General features: G+C 41.2%; 1 protein-coding gene across 1 annotated transcript in view; it reads right to left on the bottom strand.

The window, feature by feature from the left end:
* crocc2 (ciliary rootlet coiled-coil, rootletin family member 2) overlaps window positions 1-18553 on the bottom strand; it is a 292849-nt gene that overhangs the window by 99910 nt on the left and 174386 nt on the right. Inside the window, exons 24-25 of the mRNA XM_060833953.1 lie at window positions 3235-3473; window positions 2289-2448 (exon numbers count right to left, since the gene is read on the bottom strand). Coding sequence (XP_060689936.1) covers window positions 2289-2448; window positions 3235-3473 — 399 coding nt within the window. The remainder of the gene's footprint in view (window positions 1-2288; window positions 2449-3234; window positions 3474-18553) is intronic.

Genomic DNA, 18553 nt, shown 5'->3' with positions numbered 1-18553 from the left:
CACCTTCCAAACCCACAACCACTTCCATTGAGAAGAACAAGGGTACAGATATATATGAACACCCACACCTGCAAGCTCCCCACAAAGCCACTCACCATCCTAATTTGGAAATAAGACACCATTCCTTCACCGTCACTAGCTCAAACTCCTGGAATTCCCTCCCCATTGTGGGGCATTGTGGGTCAACTTATAGCACGTGGACTGAAGCCATTCAAGAAGGCAGCTCACCACCACCTTCTCAAGAGCAACTCAGGACAGACACTGAATGTTGGCCAGCCAGCACCAGAATGAATTAAAAACTCTACCAGTTTGATGATGAATTCTCTAAATTTCCAGTAGTTCAATGACTGACCAACACAATGAGTGCTAGTTCCAATTATTTTGGTGTACTGGATCAGATAGTGTCTGAGAGCAGCCTGCAGTACACTGGTGAACCATTTCTGGGAAGTGATCCATATCAGATCATCATCCCACAACCTATGTCCAAACAGTCGAGCAACTTTATGTGTTCATACTATTTTCGTGCAACACCAATGGGAAAAGGGATTACTATCCACGGTACAACTTTCCTTGAAAGAGAAATGCAAACATGCTCCTCCAGCAACTGACTGTTTGACCATCCTGAGACAGAGGACATTCTTCTTCAAAGGCAGAGGAGAATGAAACAGATAGAGTAATAGAGATGTATTGCATGGAGACAGACCCTTTGATCCAAGTCGTCCATGCTGACCAGATATCCTAAATTAATCTAGTCCCATTCGCCAGCATTTGGCCCATATCCCTCTAAATGCTTCCTATTCATATACCCACCCAGTTGCCTTTTAAATGTTGTAATTGTAGCAGCCTCCACCACTTCTTCTGGCAGCTCATTCCATGCATACATTACCCTCTGCGAGAAAATGTTGACCCTTAAGTCCCTTCTTATCTTTCCTCTCTCACCCTAAACCTACGGCCTCTAGTTTTGAACTCGCCCACCCTGGGGAAAACAACCTTGACTATTTACCCTATCCATGTCCTTCCTGATTTTATAAACCTCAATAAAGTCATCTCTCAGCCTCTGATGCTCCTTGGAAAATAACCCTGACCTATTCAGCCTCTCCCTATAGCTCAACCTTCCAAACCCAGCAACATCTTGTAAATCTTTTCTGCACCCTTTCACGGTTAACAACGTCTTTCCTATAGCAGGGATACTAAAATTGCACAAAATATTCCAAAAGTGACCTAATCAATGAGTGAGCAAGTTGAGAGATAACATGCAGACAGAGAGTTAGAAGTCCAAGTACTTCGAAACTATCAAAGATTTCAAATAATGCAAATAATGGAAAGCTGATTACTGATGATGGTGCTGCACTGGGAAGGAACAGGGGACAGCTCAAACCAATCTAAGGTACACCAACCATGGATGAAGAGGTTGAAAAGAACACTGCAATGATGATGACTGTATGGTGATGTTGAGTGACAGCAACAAGCAGCAAGGTAACTAAATTATCAAACAAGTGCAATAGTGAACAAAGTGTACCACTCCAAATGGCTATATAATCACCAGATCGGGACAAGTTGTCAAACCTCCAAAGCATTACATGTAAAGTTTGACACATTAATATTGTAAGCTCTGTTTCACTTGCTGTATAATGATCAGATTGACAACATGTGCCTATATATCTGTTTGAGACACTTTTTTAACCTTTGGAAACAGGGACATGTTGTGTATGTCTCATGCTCAGTATTACAGTGTATCATTAAGATACATGCTCATGATATCAGCTTATGTTAGCTGAAGTTATAAAAATCTCCTCTCCATTTTATTTCAGGTAACTACTGGCTTTAAACTCGGCCAGACACCTTTATGTCTGAAGAATAATGCTTGTAAGTAATAGTTAGTTGTAAGAGATGTGTATTGGATTCTTCAATACCTCAATATCCATGGCATGTTCTTACATTACAGGACACAGTGTAAAGCCTGGATGCATCAGATAAAAGCATTCAGTTGAAGGCAAACTCAGACCACATTCCCATGGAGAATATGGTTCTGTCATTCTGGTCCTCTCCCCATAAGCTCCAATCACATTTCCAAATATGCATTTTTAAAGCAAGTGTTGAAAAATAAGAAGTGAAAACAATACTTGAAGATTGCATATTGGTCTTTGATAAACTACCTAAAACTAAATGTGGTTTAACAAGTTTAATCACCTTAAATCAAGCATTAGTTGTGGCAGGGGCTTTTCACTCATCCATCCCTAGGGAATGAGATTGGCATTCATTACTTTTTTGGAGTCTCCATTCCTCACCTGTCGTCGAAGTTCCTGCAACTCTCTCCGGGCCTCTAGCCTTGATTTTTCCACGTCCCGGAGGTTTGAGCGCAGTTCCCCGGCCTCATTTTGAACTGTGGTTTTGGCTTCTTCCAGGATGTTGATCTTCTGCTCCTTCTCCTCATTTGTCCTCTTTAAGCTAATGACATTAAACTAAATCAGTTCCCACCAATCAGAAACAATTAGAGAGAAGAGGATGGTAATCTGCAGTATTGGCAGGACATTCAAGATATACTTTGGAAAAGGGTTTGATGACTATGAATTCAATTTGACTGGGTGTTTAGGGTACAATATTAACAATGTGCAAGATTTGTGAAGGTTTGTAGCTCAGGTTGAGGTTTAGGATGTAGGTTTGCTCGCTGAGCTGTAGGTTTGATATCCAGACGTTTCATTACCTGGCTAGGTAACATCATCAGTGGCGGCCTCCAAGTGAAGCGAAGCTGTTGTCTCCTGCTTTCTATTTAAATCCTTCTCCTGGATGGGGTTCCTGGGGTTTGTGGTGATGTCATTTCAAACGAACAGGAAATGACATCACCACAAACCCCAGGAACCCCATCCAGGAGAAACATATAAATGGAAAGCAGGAGACAACAGCTTCGCTTCACTTGGAGGTCGCCACTGATGATGTTACCTAGCCAGGTAATGAAACGTCTGGATATCAAACCTACAGCTCAGCAAGCAAACCTACACCCCATTAACAATGTGCATTTGGGCTACAGTTTATTTTAACCTTGATTGCTTGGTATACAGTTTTGGAAAGGATTTGATGCCAATGGCTTTTGGTACATTTTTGCTATGTACATTTAACACACAATTATTTCTGCTTTGAATGTGGGGACTGTGAACATTTTGCAGTAATTTGGCAGTTCTGGTGTTTATGAGGAGGGTATTGTGTGCCAAGTGACTGTATTTGATTGCATTATACCTGATTCTTTCACTCTCAATCTTTTTAATGATATTTCTGAGGTCCTCGTTGGAATTCTGGATGGCTTCTTTTTCACGGATCTCATCGTTCAGAACACGCTTGAGCTCCAGGTTCTCTTTCCGTTGCACCTCCTGAGCTTCCTCATTCTCTCGGACCTTCCTGTGGGATTCAATCAGGTCCTTACGAATTCCATCCCGAATATCCTCCACCACGCGAAGTTGTGTCTTTAACTCTTCCATCTGTTTGTGAACAAGAATTTCAAAGTCAACATTTGGCATAGCCACAATCGCAGGAATAGGTTATAGGAAGATTCAGAAGGCAAAGGGAGAAATAATGGGGAACAGTTCCGGAGACGGGACATAATTAAAGTTGCAAGAGATTGCAAATAGTGGTTTCTGTTGGTGACATCAAGTATAATGGACTTGGAATATTGAAATGGACAACAGTACATTTCTGAACATGTATCAACAGCCTGGCTAGATACACAGAGGAAGTAAAAGATAGACACAATTTGGCTTAGACAAAAAAAAGGTGTGTTTTTCAATGAAGCTAGGGGGAATATGCTGAATTTGAGAGATTCCAGACAATGGAGAGACCTTATAATAATGGAAAGCAATATTGTCTTGAAAGGGAAGCTGAATACTTTGAAGCTGAATTTTGAAAGTAGTTTGAGGAAGCAGATGGCAGACTGAATGGTGGAAACAAACATGACAACTACTGTGCAGAAGAAAATTGTGAATAAACAGCAGTGAAGAAATGGAGGGGGCTGACTTTCAAGAAGGACAGTAGTGAGAAATGACTAAGGAGGATTCTGGGCAACGTTGGCTCACTGAGAGCAGTTGAGAAGGGGGATTATGGAGGACCTGGTAATTCAAAGAATCCCTACAGTGTGGAATCTGGACATTCAGCCCATTGAATCCACACTGTCCCTCTGAAAAGCATCCCAGCCAGACCCATCCACCTACCCCATCTCTGTCACCCTTTATTTCCCACAGCTAATCTGCCTAGCCTGCACATCCCTGGACACTATGGGCAATTTAGCATGGCCAATCCACCAAACCTGCACATATTTGCATTGTAGGAGGAAACCAGAGCACCCAGAGGAATGTCATGCAGACAAAAGGAGAATGTGTAAACTCCAGACAGTCACCCTGGAAATGAACCCAGGTGCTTGGTGCTATAAGGCAGCAGTGCTAACCATTGAGCCACCGTGCCACCCCAAAAATGCTTTACAGTACTGTAGTGGTTCTCTCCATCCCTTCTCCACAAACCAAACAAGAGAGAGAAGGGGACTGCTAGAAAATGTGGTTGTGGCTAAGAGATAGCAGAGTCTCAGCGGTGTGCACAATCTCGACTAGTAATGACGGCAGGGATTCTGGGAAAGCCTGTGAAGTGTGTGACATGCAAAATGTGGGATAATTTGGATCCACTGGACATCTAGCACAGTCACATCTGCCTGAATTGCCAGAGGGTAGCAGTCCTTGAACAATATGTGTTATGGACCAGGACAGACCCCTCAAAACATGTCAAGAATATAGCCCGGACCCTAACTTTGCTAGGTGTTTGAAGCAGGTGTTAGTTGATATTCCAGAAGGGATGCAGCTGATCCAACCACTTAGTTTCAAACAAAACAGAATTTACTTACAAGATTACTGAATGAAACAAAAGAAAACAGAATATAGAATAACTTAGCCTATCCAAAAAACAACAGATCATCTCAACTTAATGATGCTGTTCCAAATACCTGCAACAATCACTGTTAAAACCCTTTGGCACAAAAGGTAAAATCAAACACAGCATCTTACAGGAGGGAGAGAGATGGCGGAGGGATTCTGCACGGAACACCATCTTCCATGTCGCTGTTTCTTGGATTAGCAGTCGCAAACAGACTGACTGCTTTCAGTGAACAACCAGACTGCTAAAACCCAAACCAAACCAGAGAAAAGTTGAGTATGGACAACTGGCCACTCCCCTTTCATTGTAGGTGTTTTTTTTTAAACTTGGAAGCCTTTTGCCTGTGGCAGTATCTGTTAGTTATAATCAAACTGACCCTAAAACCCTCAAACCTAGACTTTTCAGAATCGCTGCTTTTACAACCTTGTCTGAAAAAAAAGCCAAGAACAACAACCTAATCTTGTTAAAGCAGCAGCATCATCACACATGTGACTGATTCAGAGCAGTACCTCTCCTCACTGCACACCATTCAAGAAGGAGAGAGGTTTCTCATACCAGACAGTGGGCACACCACATTGCGAATGGCATGAAAAGAGGAGTGCAGAGATGGCAGGACACTGAGTGACCATTTGCTGAAAAGAAAAGAGATAGCAGGTGGAGGAAACCCACCTTGGCACTGTCTAACAGGTATGAAATTTTAGATACCTATTTAGTGAGCAACATGACTGAGTTGGGGGTGGATGACAAAAGGAAAACATTATAGTCCGATGGTACATGAGGCTACTCTGGTAAAAGAGAGAGATGTGATAGGCTGATTAGAAAGGAACAGTACAACTCAGGAACAGGCCCTTCAGTCCACAATGTTGTGTCAAACGTGATGCCATGTTAAACTAATCCCTTCTGCGTGCCCTTGGTCCATATCCCTGCATTCCTTGCTTATTCATGTGCTTATCTAAAAGCTCCTTAAACACCCCTATCATATTTGCCTCAACCACCAGCCCAGTAGCATGTTCCAGGCAGTGTGTAAAAAACTTGCCCCTCGCATCTCCTTTGAACATACCCCCTCTGACCTTAAATGCATGCTCTCTAGTAGTTCAATAGATAGACAGACAGTCTAGCTTGCAGCCAAGATCATGAGTCCCAAATAGTCTGTTGTCTCTTTGGTGCAAGGGTTTCAGGACATAATGGAACGGTTGGATAACTTCTCGTAAATGAGGGTGAACAACCAGTGACTGGGAGGGCACCAACCTCACAGGGAAAGACAGCTTGGAGGACATGTAGAATCATTTCCAGGAGTTAGGGAGCAGGTTGAAACACAGGAATTCCAGAGTAGTAATCTCAGAAATACTACCTGTGTTATGGGCCTCACCATTTAGGTAAAGACACATTAGGGTGTAAATCTGGGGGTAGAGGGATGGTGCAGAAAGGAAGGGTTTAAAGTTTAGGGATATTGGGATCACTTCAGGGAACTGTTCAGAAAAGATGGGCTTCACCTGAGCAGAAATGGAACTAATTTCCTGGGGATGGATATAAACTTATAAGGCAATGGGGTGGATTGACTAATAAGCCTAGCTTTGGAAGTGAGGGCAAAAAAGTGAGAAGATGGGGAATTGGGGAAAGTAAATGGGGGAAGAGATGACTATTGACAGTGAATAAAGAAATGATCAACTCCCGATGGGCAAGAAACAGGCCAGGGCAGGGTAAAATTGTATGCATGTAAATGCATGGAGCATAGTGAACAAAACTGGGGAACTGAAAGCAGAAATTGCTCTAAGGAGGAATTGACAGAAACATGACTCAAGCCAGACCAGGACGGGATATTTAACATCCAGGGTTAAAAGCTTTTAAACAGAATCGGGTTGGATAAAAAGAGATGAAGTGTAGCAGTCTTGGTTGAAGATAGTATCATTGCCCTTGAAGGTGATGCAGTCCCTGAATTAGAATCTGTGTGGTTAGGAGTGAGCAACAGGAGAGAGTAGTGACGTTGTTGGGTATTTATGACAGACCTCCAAACAGTGGGAGGAAATAAAAGGGAGGTTTTGCAAGCAAACTGTGGAAATATATAGGTCAAGTAGGGTTGTGATAGTTGGTGATTCAATTTCCCTAAAGTAGACAGGGAAAAAGTTAGAGTGTAGTGAAATAAAGGGGAGGAACATTACATTTCCAGCCCTACTATGGAAGAAGCTGGATCTTGTCCCAGGAAATGAGGCAGTACTAGTGGCAAACATCAGAGTGGGGGGAACTTTTGGGATATAGTGATCATAACAAATAAGGTTTGATATTAAGTTGAAAAAGGATAACAAATCAGTTAAGGGTTATGATAGCAGATTGGAAACGGGAAATTTTAGGGGTCTAAAAGTTAAACTGGGGCAGGTTGTTTGGAAATGCATTTTGATGGATACAACAGTGGATGAGAAATGGGAGACTTTCAATAGGCAGCCGAATAGGGTGTAAGCTAGGTACAGACCCATAAGAAATAAATGCCGCATATCCAAAGCTAGAGTACCATGGATGACTAGGGATACTGATGAGAAAATAAGGAAGAAAGAGGAGGCATATGATGCGTACCAGAATAATAATATCAGTGGAAATCAGGAAGAGTATCTCAAATGCTGGAGACAGTCTGAGGCTGGAATAAGGAAGGTGAAGAGGAAGCATAAGGAAAGGTTGGCAAGCTGCGCTAAAATAAACAGTTAAACATTTTTCAAACATATTAATAGTAAAAGATTAGTGAAGGATAAAGTGGGGCCTATAAGAAACAAATACGTTAAGCTGCTCACTGAAGAAAAGGGTATGGCAGAGGTACCAAATGAATACTTTGCTACCATCTTTACCAAATTAAAAGATGGTGATGAAAGCCCAGTTGAAAATGTGAGTGTTGAACAACTGCGCGGTATAGTGACAGATTAAAAATGAGCTGCTGAAAAGGCTGGCAGCACTCCAGATAGAGAAGTCATCAGCCCGGGATAGGATGCAAGGTACAATCAAGGGCTGCAGATGCTGGAAACCAGAGTCTAGATTAGGGTGGTGCTGGAAAAGCACAACAGGTCAGGCAGCATCCGAGGAGCAGGAAAAGTGACATTTCAGGCAAAAGCCCTTCATCAGTAATCTGATTGGATAGGATGCACTCGAGATTGCTGAGAGAGGTAATGGAGCAAATTGCAGAACCATCAACAGAAACTTTCCAGGCCTTTGTGAACAGCGGATTAATCCAAAGGGACTGGAGGTTTGGAAACGTGATGCCGTTGTTTAAGAAAAGGCAAAGGATAACCCAGGAGAAAGTGAGGACTGCAGATGCTGGAGATCAGAGCTGAGAGTGTGGTACTGGAAAAGCACAGCCTGTCAGGCAGCATCCAAGGAGCTGGAGAATCGATATTTCAGGCATTAGCCCTTCATCAGGAATAAAGCTCCTTGGATGCTGCCTAACTTGCTGTGCTTTTCCAGCAACACACTCTCGACAAAAGATAACCCAGGAAACTACAGACTTGACAGCTTGATACTGGGAAAACTGGTGAAGACCATAATGCAGGATAAAGTAAATATACACTTAGAGATAAACGAGTTAATACTAGACAGTCAACATGGCTTTGTCAAGGGCTGGTCCTGTCTGACAAATTTAACTGAGTATTTTGACGAGGTGATACAGGCAATGGATCGTATTGTGGATGCTGTATATTTAGACATTGGAAAGTGTTTGATACAGTGCCACATGGTGGGTTGATTAGCAAATTGGGAATGTTTGGGATTGATGGCAGCATGACGTAAAAACTGGCTAAAAGATCCAAAACAAAGGGTAGGTATAGATAGGCATTTCTCAAGTTGGAGATAAAAATGGTACTCCTCATGGATGAGTGTTAGGACCCTTTTTCTGATTAACGTAAATTATTTGGAGATCTTGAAATTTGCACGTGACACCAAGCTACAAATCATTGGTCACACCACATTTGGAACATTGTGTTCAGTTCTGGACATACAATTTAAGGAGATAAAAAATAAATAGAGCCCTGGAGGCAATGCAAAGGAGAGTTACTAGAATGATACCAGGAATGAAGGATTTTCGATACAAGGAAAGACTAAACCCCAAGAACTGCAGTGGTTCAACGAAACAGTTTATCATCACCTTCTCAAGGGCAATGAGACACAACAATACTGGTCTAGCCACCAATGCCAACATCCCTTGAATGGATAAAAATAAATTCTGAATGACAGTGCCGTTCTCAATCGAATATAGTCTGCAGTATAGGAAACCAAAACCAATACAACATCAAGTGAAGGAAGGATGTGAAAGAAGTGAAGTGTAAGGTGTGTGATTTTGTCATTTCTGTTTGAACTTTGAATGAGGGGTATCTAGGTTTCAATGCATCTGAAGGGGTTTATTGATTAACTATAAGCATTTCTGTAGCTATAGAAATTTCTTACAAACACACCATTAGAGAACGACTTCCTGGAGAGTTTTTATTGAAAGAGAGAGAGAGTTACCAAATAAGCAAAATAAACAGAGTTAAACTCTCAGATAGAAGATTCTGCCATTCTTTTGAGCTAAGGGCAACACTCATAGCTTGGAAGTTGTAAAATTATTGCTCCTGAGATAAGAGAGCAGTTTGATGTAATTGGGAAAAAAATGTCTAAGTTGAATTATATGACAATCTAAGGAAGAGACTATCAGATTCTCATGAATGGAAATTGAAGCTACAGCTTACTCAAACACTATGTGGATAGAGAAGGGAATTCTCTCTGGCATTTTGAGTTTTAAAATGGGACACTACTGGGGTAAGTGTGATTGTATATTTGCTTGTGACCTTGAAATCTTCAAATGTATGTTATATGTAAATAGCTTAATTTATTCCATTTTACCTTCATTTCTTTCATGTAGTACACTTCTGTTTTATCGTTAAAATCAAATTGCAGCATTGCATGTTTGTGTTTTGGTGATAAAACACATTATTAAAATAAAAAAAAGAAACAAAACATGACTCCATTGATATACTGGATTATGTGCAAATTAAAACGATTATACACCCTGGCCCCAAGACTCTCCCAGTACAAACCCCATCGGAACTTTCATCTTCCCCTCCCCACCTGAAGAGTACTTCACTGCTTTGTTTAGACAACACAGCTTTCAGCTGAATCAAAGGATTCCCTCATCTCAAGATCAACCTTTACCCTCCATTTTCTCCTTTCCACCCATCCATCACTCCCAAAATCCTAGCCCTAAAGACCAACGCTGTATGAATGAGGCTTAAGCTTCTGTAAATGTTAAGTGTCCTCCATGCACCCCCATCCCCCCCCCACTCCATCTCAAGCTGTGCCCAGAGACCCTACACATCCTCTCCACAATATGGCCTAGTTGGTTGCAAATCCACACAAGAATTACAATATCAAACCCCACCCCACTCGCTCCCCCCTTCGAAGTATGGAAATGTGTGTACTGGCATTAAGTATGTCACAGCTTTTGGTTTACTCCTGTGGTTTAAGGTCATTGTTTTTGGAAGAGTCGCATGCTGGAAGTACTGCAGGTGACTGTTTGTCCTGCTCAGTTGTAGCATTTTGAAGTAGATGACAGTGCAAAACCAACTCAACATCTGCTGAGGAAAGTTTTAGCTGCCCTTAAGTCCAGCCTGGAAGACAAGATAGAGGGGCTAGAAAAGAAGGGTGTGATCAAGAAAGTGTCAACTGCTCCAGACTGAATTAGCATCCTGGCATACAATATAATTCAATACAGCACAGGACTACCCTCTTGTAGTTGACCTTTCCGCCCTAGGAAAAAAACCTCTGACTATCCATCCTATCTATGCCTCTCATTTTTTAAAAACTCAGCCTTCATCTTTCCAGAAAAATCTGAGTTTATCCAAACTCTTCTCATAACTAAAGCCCTCTACACAGGCAACACCCTGGTAAACCTTCTCTCACCCTTTCCAGAGCATCCATGTCCTTCTATTAGTGTTACATGAAATATTCAAAATTGCGCCTAACTGTAGTTTTGTAGGAGCTTGGAACATAACCTGCCAATTTCTACAGTCCATGCCCTGACCAATTAAAGTAAGTCTTCTTGGCCATCTTATCCATCAGCGATGCCACTCTCAGGGATCTGTGGAGCTGTACACCCAGATCCCTCTGTATGTCAGTGAAAGTTGAGAGTATGCATATATCCATTGGTTCTCAATAAACTGTAAGAGATTTCGCTTTCCAGTGACAATCATTGAAGACATTTTGCCACAATCTCCAATGTAAAGAGTGGTAACTAGCAAGTGAAGTTGACAGAAAGCAAACGTTCTCTAACTACATGCTGGACACCATCTTGGGAGACAGAGGTGGCTGCATATACCATTTGACATTTCCGTTCCGCGAGAAGAGTACTAAGGGAGACAACACGAGATGGTCCATGATCTTCCAGCGGAAACCATTTTGGGTGATTTAATGATGTGAAGACACTAAGCATGCAGCCATTACAGATCAAGACCAGAATCTAGTGTGACTGCTAAAGATGAAACTGAAGCTGGACAAGAAAAAGATGCCATTGAAGATGCTTGAAACACATAAGTCATGTACTGACAGCAAAAGGATTTTGCCTGAATCCCGACAAGCTGAGAGCTATAGCAGAGATGCAGCAATCAAAATACGTGAAAGCAATGCAATGATTTGCTGGATTCATGAAGCCTTTAACAAAGTGCTTGCCAAGTTTCTCATCAGAGTGTGAACATTACCATTAATGATGTAGAGGGGTACAGAACAGGGGGTAGCTTTCACTAGAATTAAAATAAAAATGAATACAAACAGTTTAGGATGCTCTGGAAGTTATCAACCAGCACTGATATTGAATCTCAAAGATAACTGCCCTGCTCTGATCAAGCACTCACCATGGGAACGACAGTCCCTAAGGAAGGAGCACCAATTCAATAATGAGCAGATATGAGACAAACTGACAACTCACAAGAATGCCATTTAAAAAAAACACTTTAGAGATAATGGATAAAATACATGTGCAGAAACTGATGAAAGTGGGACAGTCTAGAATTATCAGAGTTTTATTCATAAATGATATCTTTGTTGACCTTGGATGTTGGGTACCTTTGGTAGCTTGTAACTGCAAATTATAAAAGATGCAATTTTCTATTTTGTTTAAAAGGGTGACATTTTAGAGAGATACAATGTAAAATGAATACTAGCTGACTTGGCGTGGTCAAGTCACCTCTACCTCTGCTATAAGTTGTTTTCAGTTCTGTCCGTAGTAGTCATTAAACACATTGACAACAGGTAGACTGGAAATGGGAAGTACAGTATTTTAATGCTGAGCTACTTAAAACCCAGGTAGAAAAACAGACTAAATGAGTTCTAAAGAAATATCACCTTAGATTTGAAATATTAAGTGTGACTGCACAAGTAAGTCTGCACAAATGCTGTCAAACCAGCTGAGTTTCTCTAATATCTTCTGTTTTTATTTCCAGTCTCCAGCATCTGCTTTTGCATGTATCATAAACTTGAATTTATCAGGTAAACTTGAAGGGAGAGGAATGAAAAAATGCTCAGAGATGGCTCTGCTGGTAAAGGTGACCCTGCAGTGATCTGGATTAGAGTCCATGTAGCAGTCAAGGTTAAAGGATAGATAAATACAACAAGACAAAACTGGGTTGGGGTTAAGGTTCAGCTTAAATTCACCGAGGAAAAGGATGTTTGGTGCAAACGCTCAGTAAACAGAAATGGGAGGAGATTTCAGCTAGGAACATATTGTGGTTCTTGAAGAGAATTAGATGACAAGATCTTGAAGGAGAGGTAGAAAGTCTTCACTATGTCTCTCGATATCAGTAGATGATTTGGAAGAGCTGGTCTATCAGTAGAAGCAATGAAATGCTAGCCAATAACTTCAGAAAGGCTAATTTTAAATATATTTTATTCTTCTTCTCTCAAGTTTTCCTCCTTAGTTCCTTGAATACATTCATTTTTGCTGAGAGAAATGTCAATGGAAACCTTATGCCCTCCAAACAGTGGGAGCTTAGCTTTGTCAGAAACTTCAACAGTACCAAAGAGCTCATTGACCTAAAACATTGACTGTTTCGCTTCTCTCTCTCTCTGGAGGCAGCCTGACCTGCTGAGTGTTTCTCGCATCTTCTGTTTTCCTTCAGGGTGCTGTTGCGCAGCACCACCTGCCCTTATTTACTGAAGGCAGCTCTGCTTCTCCATTTGCAGTTACGTGCTGAATTACTGTTTTGCAGCTTCTCTCTCTGCAGGGCTGAGACCAAATGTAACGTCTTTAGCACTGTATGTGCCTTCGGTACATAAACTTTGAACAAACTAAACGCCAAGCAGGAACAAAAATCCCCAAGTTTGAATGTAGATTCTGGTGTGACACCTTTTCATTTCATTCCACTGTGAATAGCTTTGAATAACAACACGGCCATGTGGTGTGCTCTTATATTTGTCTTGGAAATGCCAGATCGATAATTGCAAAAATAAGATTCTTATATTTGTCCTCAGGACCTGAGAATGAAGCCAAACGCGTGCCATTAACTTTCATTTGAACAGGTTTCCCATTTCTGCACTAGCCTCAAGTTTCCAAATCAACAAATATATGTCCCCTCCATTGTTACAATAGCTTGACAACTCAAAGAGACATTTCTATAGCAGCTGCAACCACTTTTCCACATTTATAAAATAAATACTCCGTTCTCAGATTATTCCCAGTGCGAAACGAGCTATAAAAACTTTATTGTTCCCTCTGAGATAAGCAGAGTCTTGGCTGGCGCCAAGCAGATTTGGTTTTTCTGGGTGGAAATAGGAATATGTTACTCAACCAACTTCCCATATAATAAAAAGGTAAAGCGTAAACAAAAGAATTAACTTGAGCACCTCATCTATAAGGGCATGTATACAAGCAAATGTAATCACCATTGAGAAAGCAATCAGCTGTGTGGTCCATACATCAGTCTTGGAGGTTGGCAAAACTGCCAACAAAAATAATTGGACATGGTTTAATGGATTTGTTTTTCTTTTCATTCAGTGCCAACCATTTTAACCCTTTCCTGGGTAGCCACATCTGTAGTCAATGCATGCTCCTGAAAATACTGGAGTGCTGGTTTACGACATTGCCTGGTTGGCTGTGCTTCCAGACCACAAACGCAGCTTTGTGGCGTCAAGTGCTTCGAAGAAAGGTTATACTTGAAAGGTAAAGGATAGGATTGGGTATGCTGTCCTAGCTTTCAGCTCCTGGTGAGCTCGTTTCGAGTCTGTTTTGTAACGGAGGCCAAATATATCGAGTAGCTTTCATCAAGACTAGGGTGGACATTTACTTGTGGGAATTCATGAGGGGACCTTGGAAGACTGACAATTTCAAGTGACTTATGCCCCTAAAGACTGCAAGTAAGTTGTTGTGCACCAGTGACCTTACAGTGTACTGTCCTGGCTATGTATTGCTCCTTCTGGGAAACTGGAATAGTTGGTTTAAGAGTTGATGCAAATCTCATTTAGCGAAAGTACCAGTTTAAGCAGACTGATCATTTTACAGAATCATAAAAGCAAAGCACAGAAGATGGGCATTAGGCCCATTGTGTTTATGTCAAGCTAAAAAAGATTAGTCAGCCTAATCTCACTTTCCAATTCTTGCTCTGTAGTTCTGTACACTTCAACTGTATATTTAATAAGGTTTCCACAATGATGGCAATTTCTGCCAGTACCACTGTTTTGGGTAGTGAATTCGAGATTCCTACCACATGCTGAGTCAAAACGCTTCTAAAATTCTCTGTAAGCCTTCCACAAATGACATTAAGACTATGCCCAATCCCTCATCCCCCTTTATTGACCTCTCTGCTAAGAAGACCAGGGTTTTCCTGCTCAATCTGTCTAGGCTCCTCACAATTTTATGTCCCTCCATTAAATCTCCCAACAGCTTTCCTTGTTCAAAAGAACGCAAACCCGCATGATCCCACATTTCCTCCTCTTTAAAATGATCAATTTCTAGCAACATCTTGGGATACCTCCTCCACACTTTCACCAGTCCAATCACATGCAGTAAATCCTGCGAATGTGTGAGCGCCAAAAATGAAATAGCAACAAAATTCAACAAACGTGAGCAAACTCACAGATCCATGATTTTTTATCCTGTATTTTTAACAAGCTCTGCACTCGTGAATTTCATCATTTGTGGGAAGTTAAAAATCACACAACACCAGGATATAGTCCAGCAGGTTTATTTGGAAGCATTTGCTTTTGGAGCGCTGCTCAAAAACTGCATGAATCCATGTAAGATTCTGTAAATCCCTTTTTTAAAATTAGAATCAGTCTGACCATTGGGGCATAGACAGTCTCACACAGAACACCTCATACTTGCAATGTAGTATCTGGGTCAACATGATACTAACTGTTAAAGTGAGTGAACCTTTGCAATTTACATATGAAAGAACTGAAACCAACATGGTCCTTCTAAAAGATGAGAGGGTTCACAAACAATCCAGGTCTTTTTCAATATATAATTTCAGTTACATCACACTGTAAACTTTTGCTATAAATTCTGTCTTACAATCTTATACTCCACAACCACCTGATGAAGGAGCAGCACTCTGAAAGCTAATGCTTCTAATTAAACCTGTTGGACTATAACTTGGTGTTGTGTGATTTTTAACTTTGCACATCTCAGTCCAACACCAGCATCTCCAAATCATGATCATTTGTGAGGGTTCTCATAAAGAGAACTCTCACACATACAGAGGAATGGGTGTACTTCCTATGATGCCAAACACTGGGAGGACTGGTGAGATTGCATCTGTAGTACTACGCACAGCACTAGTCACCTATTTAAGGGAAGATCTAAATGTGTTTGAAGCAGCTCAGGGAAAGTTTACCAGACCATTGGCTGCAACACGTGGGTTGCCTTGTGAGGAGAGGCAGGACAGGCTAGTCTTCTGTCCACGGGAGTTTAGAAGAGGCGACTTGATTGAAATGTTCAAGATCCTTGAGTGGTCTTAATGGGATAGATGTAGACAGGATGTCTCCCACATAGGAGAATCTAGAAATAGTGATCACTGTTGAAATATCAGCGATGACCCATTTAAAACAGATTAAGTGAATTTGTTTCTCTCACACATCATGAGTCTTTTGAACTCTCTTCCAGTGGTGGTGTTGTTCAGCGTTTATGTGAATATTTGGGTGAGAATATAGGAGACATGGTTAATAAGTTGTGGGTGGTACAGTGGACAGTGAAGTTGCTTATCTAGGAATACAAGGGGTCCTGATGAACTGGGCTAGTGGGCCAAAGAGTGGCAAATGGAGTTTAAATGTGAAGTGATGCATTTTGGTAAGACAAAGCAGGACAGGAGTTACACGGTTAATTGGGTGGCTCTGGGGAGTGTTGCTGAACAGAGGGACTGAGGGGGTGCAGGTACATAGTTCTTTGAAAGTGGAGTTGCATGGAGACAGTGAGGTGAAGAAGGCACTTGTCCTGTTTGTCTTCGTCGATCAGAGCATAAAGTACAGGAGTTGGGACATCATGTTATGGCTGTACAAGACAAAGGCACACTTGAAGTACAGTCTCTTCTTCAGTGAATTGGCTGTAACATGAATAATGAATAGGTGAACGCTGTTTGTAAAATGTGAACTTTCACTTAAGTGTGTTCACTGTCTTGTGATTCTATCCCCAACATTTTTAGTGTCATGGTGCTTGGAGGAATAGAATATTTATGCCAACAGTCTCTGCATCGACCTCACATGGTCAATTGACTCAGAAGACAGTGAACCACAACCATCCACTTCTGAATTAATTATTTTTTGTCCTAACCCTGTAACCCCAACTGCACCTGAAGGTGATGATGGTGGTGACCCTCAACGCCTGTCTTCATAACATAGCGACCTCAACACCACCCTCCTTCACTCCATTAAGTTACCTTCAAACCTTTTCAGGGTAAAGTGCTAAATGTGCTGTATTATTTCATTATTAGATATGAATTTAACATCTATTTAAACAGTGCTATCCTTAGTGCAAGGCTAACTACTATATTTGTTTAGATTTCGAGGGATATTTTTGGTGGGCTATCCCAACCCTATTTTTTTTAATAAGCCCTGTTATTTTTATTGTATGATTTTCTATAGTGCACGATTGCACAAGAACACAGCTATCACATAATAGCAGAAAGGACTGTACTGCGTACAATTTTGGTCATTCCGCTATAGGAAGAACGTTATTAAACTAAAAAGGGTGCAGAAAGGACTTACAAGGATATTAATGAAACTGGAGGCTTTACATTATCAGAGACGTTTTCCCCGGAGTATCGGTGGTTGAGGGGTGAATTTGTAGAAGTTATGAAATCATGAGGAGCATGCATAAGGTGAATAGTCCCATGCAGAGGAGTTCAAAACTAGAGAACATAGGTTTAAGGTGAGAGGGGAAAGATTTAAAAGGGTACCTGAGGGGCAACTTTTTCACAGAGAGGGTGGTATATGGAATGAGCTGCCAGAGGAAGTGGTACAGGTGAGTACAATTTCAACATTTAAAAGGCATTCAGACAGGTACATGGATAGGAAGGGTTTAGAGGGATGTGTGCCAAATAAATGGGACTAGTTCAGTTTACAAAACTGGATCGACACCAATGAGTTAGGCCAAAATGTTTGCTTCCATGCTGTATGACTTTATGACTCTCTGGTGGAAACAATCTTTCAACATTTTTAAGACAGAGGTAGATAGATTCTTAGAGATATTTGCATAAATACATGAATATGAAAGGTTTGGAGGGATATGGGCCAAATGCAGGCAAGTGGGACGAGTTCAGTTTGGGAATGTGGTCAGTGTGCACTAGTTGGACTGAAGAGTCTGTTTTCCATGCTGTATGACTCTATGGTAGGTCATCAGGGGTGAGTGGAAATGTGGAATGGAAATGTGTATATTATACCTCATGGGGTAGCGCATTGAAAATTGAGCCTTTGCATTTCTGGATTCATCACAAAAGTTAAATATTTTGAAAGTCCCCAGTTTATCCATCTTTTAGATTCAGTTTTCTGCAATGAACAAGAATTACTATTGATTACATTTAAATCGATTTTTACTGCAGATAAACAATTATGAGGTGTTGGCATATAACAGTACCAGTTAAAACTCTAACCCCCTTATAAACTCCCCCTTACATACATACAGACAGACATACATATGAGAAAATAAAGGGTGCTATTGGGAGGAAGGAGAAACTGGGAAAACAGTTCAGTGGTCCCTGTTCACAGGATTTGCTGAGGTGCTGCTTGTGCTGATCGGAATGCGGCTTCTCGATCTGACTTCTTCCAACGATTTCACTTGTTCACAGGAGGAACATGGTTACTGGTTCACCCTCACAAAAGATCTCGGGCTTATTAATTAAAAGTCACAGCGAACAGCAATTGAAATTTTCTTCAGGCTTACAGTGTATTTTTTTACTGTGAAGAACAGAGAGATGGTGGAGACCAAATGCATATTCCCTATCTCGTTCACAGCCCCCAGCTGTTCAGCTGCATTGGAACCAATCAAACGTTATTATCAGGCAGAAGGCCTTTGTCATCAACACTGCTAGTACACACACCAGCTCCCAGCTGATTCATCGTTAGTACGAAGACCTTGAATCCAGCTCGTCTGCAAACTATCTATTGCTGCTGGAACCAGCAGCTGTGTAAAAGGTACACAAAATGAATTTCAGGT

Source organism: Hemiscyllium ocellatum, chromosome 13, assembly GCF_020745735.1.
Source record: "Hemiscyllium ocellatum isolate sHemOce1 chromosome 13, sHemOce1.pat.X.cur, whole genome shotgun sequence".
Lineage (NCBI taxonomy): Eukaryota > Metazoa > Chordata > Chondrichthyes > Orectolobiformes > Hemiscylliidae > Hemiscyllium > Hemiscyllium ocellatum.
This window is presented reverse-complemented; position numbering and strand designations above follow the sequence as displayed.